Genomic DNA, 3555 nt, shown 5'->3' with positions numbered 1-3555 from the left:
ACAGTGGAAAAAAAAAAACTGACTCTAACTTGTATTCTGACTTCACACACACACACACACACACAACTAAATAAAAGTTAAGGTGATATAGTGGTTAAGCATTATGACTCACACTTGTAATCCCAGCAATTGGAAGCCTGAGGCAAAAGAATCCCATATTTGAGACCTGGCTAGAATACCTGAATTGCAAGTCAGTTTGAGACTTGTCTCAAAAACCCAAACAAGGAGCAAGTGAGGCTCGAGAGGTAAAGGGATAAAGGTGTCTGTCACATAAGCCTGGCAACTTAGTTTGAGTTTTGTAATTAAAAGCGGATGGAGATAACTGCACAGTTGTCATCTGACTGACCTCCCTAAGCGCAGTCAGAGCGCGCTCACACGGACATCACACACACACACTAATCTGCCTTCCATTCTTTTTTCCTTTAAGATACCTGACTTGAATTCCTTTTCATAAGCTAAGTGTATTTAGACTCAAGCTGCACAACGAATTCTATACAAATAATCTGTTAGCTAATGTATACATCACAATTTTAAGTATATGGGGCCCTCATATCTGCCTCACTTCTACAGATTCCACACAACTGCCCCCTTCCAGTAAGGCAGTAACTCTGTCCTTGAATTTTAAATATTCCACAACAGCCCTCTTTTAAAGGTCTGAAATCTACTTCTCCAATAGGTGGCAATATTGTTCTTTAAGAGAGAAAAAAAATCACATCAGAAAAAAAATCACATTTATTTGGACTCAGAATGTATAGCTATACACAGGATGGGCAGGCAGTCTAAGAGTTCCATGAGTTAACTGTATTGATCCCATCTGCAGCATTGTCATATAAAACAAAATTTAGATATTCTTCCTAGAAAACTTAACATTCCTTCAATTATGGTTGCGTTGGTGACCAAAACAAAAAGTACTTTGAGACTTGACAATTATGGACAATCAGACCCCATCAGGGTCTTCTGGGGTGTTGGAAGAACCACCCTCTGTTGTTCGATACTTCTCCAGTTTAGCAATCAGTTCTTTCGCAGGGTTGAAAACCCCATGGGTCTGCTGCTCACAAACATAGCAACGTGGAGTGGTACGGAAATGCTGCAGTGCACAGGTCTCACAGAAATAATGTTTACACTTGGTGACAACCGGATTTTGGAAGGTTTGGCGACAGATGAAACACTTGAAAGGTATTTCTTCATCATCACTTTCTACTTCGTAGTTTTCGTCGTCATACACACCGTAACGGCCCTCATCAAGCTCACGTTCTATCTGCCAGCCGTGCTTGTAATCCGAACGGTCATGGAGGAATTTGCAGCTGTCTCCAAAGCCACAGAAGCCAGTTTCCTTGTAGTCTTTACAAATGTCCGGCTGGTAATCCCAGCGCACGGTGGCACGTAAATGTTCGGGGGCTCGGATGGGGCCCTTCCTCACCATGCCAGAGGAGGCATTGCCCATGGACGTATCCTTGGGCTTCATGTATTTCTGGTAATTATTGATTCCACGATAGATTTTGTCATCTTCCTTGCCTCTCAGCTCCTCCTGGATTTTCTGGCTGCGCTCAAAGATGGCCTGTGCGTCTCTCTCCTTCTCTGTGTCCAGCTCGTAGACTGCCGTTGCCCCCATATCCTCCGGCCCCACCGGTTTCGCGGAGCGCGTGGACTTGTAAACCACGCCCAAACTCTCATTCTCCGTCTTCTCCTCCTCTTCGCCGCTCACATCGTAGTAGGCCGCCTTCTGTTTGCCGCTGCCGCTCGTCTTCTGGATCATTGGATTGTGGGTGGCCCGCTTCTTCTCCGGCCGCACAACCGTGCAGCCTTCATCGCTGCTGCTTCCGCTTTCCCCCGAGTCCGGGTCGCACGCCGGGCGCTTCCGGCGGCCAGCGTTCCCTTTCCGCCCGGGCTTTTTGAAGAAGGTGCACACCTGGCCCGCCGACTTTCCCTGAGAAATTTCTTCTGCCATCTTCGACTCTGGACCGAAACGGCTGCCGGCAGGGGCGGCGGGAAGGGTGGCGCGGGGTGCTACGTCACAGCTGAGCCGCGGCGTGTTCGCCGCTGGGGCGCATGCGCTACCCAAGGCGCATGCGCTAGCCAGCCCGTGACGGTTTAATAGAGTGATACCTTGTAGGACTTCAGTGAACAAGTGCTTTGTGGTTCTTGTATTGCAAGGAAACAAAATTCTACTCTCAAAGAATTTACAATCTAGTAGGAAAAAGCAAGTAAATCAAAATGTGTTCTGTGCCATATCCCACGGAAAGGTACAAGGAATCGTTAAGCACAGCTCTGGGGGAAGGCCTCAAGGAGAAAGTGCGTTTAAGGTAAACCTTTGAAAGCTGGACTAAATTTTAACAGGTAGATATATATCAGATATTTATTGATAATAAAAGAAATATTCTGAACAAAGCAAGAAACACAAGGGAGTGGGAGTGTAGCTCAGTGGTAGCTTGCTTGTCAAGCATACCCAAGGTTCTGGGTTCAAGCACCAACACAGAAAATGAAGACTTCAAAGTTATCTGAATAACTTTGGGTAAATTAAAGGGATAAAAGATTGTTGGGGGATTTAGCTTAGTGGTAGAGTGCTTGGCCCTTGGTTCGGTCCTCAGCCCTGGGAAAAATAAATAAATAAATGACTGACTGTATAAAGTGTAGTGTTATAACATTAAAATTGATATGTGTACAGTCTTATACAGTAAGCTGTCTAAATAATAATGCTGTTTACAACTGAGAAATTTTATAGAAGATTCATGAGGGAAGTAATCAGAACATCATCAGTGCTGATATTTTAAAGATCCTTAAGGGGATGGCAAGGCATTCCTGTAATCCCAGCACTTGGGAGTTAGAGGAAAGAGAATCAGGATCTCAGAGCTAGTCTGGGCTACATGAGATCCTCCTCAAAATAAAATTCAGAAGGGGCTTGGAGAGATGATTCTGCAGTTAAAAGCATGTATTGCTCTTGCAGAAAGCCGGAGTTCAGTCTCCTGTACCCACATCAGTTGGCTAACTTTACTGCCTATAACTCCAGCTTCAGAGGGTCCAACAGCTATTCTGGCCTCTGCCAGTGCATGCATACATATATACCCACGCCCAACATCCATACACATAACTGAAAATCTTAAAAAAATAAAAATAAAGTAAAGTTGGGGAGGCGTATGCCTGTAATCCCAGCACTTAAGAGACTGAGGCAGAGGTGTTGTTTCAAGTATGACGCAAGCCTAGGTATACAGAAAGTTCCAGACCAGCCATTATATAATAGGAGGGGGTCTAAAGCAACCAAGGTACACAGCTGCAGCTGTGTGCTTAGGCTATAAGGGTGTGTGGTTTTAGAGGATGCTTACAATTCTTTGACACTATCTTCAAATGATGGAACCTAATTTCCTTCCCTAGAATGTGGACCAAATTTATGTAGACTTACCTCCAAATAAGACTGTGTTGCTATGCCACTTGCAAGGACAGGTCATAAAAAAAGCTATTGGGGATAGGTAGTAGAGTGATTTCATAGCATGCACGAAGCCCTGGGGGAAATCACACACACACACACACACACACACACACACACACACACACACACAC

At 44.9% G+C, this 3555-nt stretch overlaps 1 protein-coding gene across 1 annotated transcript; it reads right to left on the bottom strand.

Moving 5' to 3' along the window:
• Window positions 1-714: 714 nt before the first annotated feature.
• On the bottom strand, window positions 715-1997 carry LOC129680051 (E3 ubiquitin-protein ligase RNF113A). The gene has a single exon (XM_055611539.1). The coding sequence runs from the start codon at window positions 1946-1948 to the stop codon at window positions 938-940; it is 1011 nt and encodes a 336-aa protein (XP_055467514.1). The 5' UTR covers window positions 1949-1997; the 3' UTR covers window positions 715-937.
• Window positions 1998-3555: the final 1558 nt, after the last annotated feature.

This window comes from Psammomys obesus, unplaced genomic scaffold, assembly GCF_907164565.1.
Source record: "Psammomys obesus unplaced genomic scaffold, mPsaObe1.curated_primary_1811, whole genome shotgun sequence".
Taxonomy (NCBI): Eukaryota; Metazoa; Chordata; class Mammalia; order Rodentia; family Muridae; genus Psammomys; species Psammomys obesus.
The sequence above is the reverse complement of the archived record's forward strand: the minus strand, read 5'-3'. Positions and strand labels throughout refer to the sequence as shown.

What these genes read in the sequence shown, in the direction of transcription:
- LOC129680051 (XM_055611539.1), bottom strand. Translation starts at nt 1,948, where the DNA reads ATGGCAGAAGAAATTTCTCAGGGAAAGTCGGCGGGCCAGGTGTGCACC.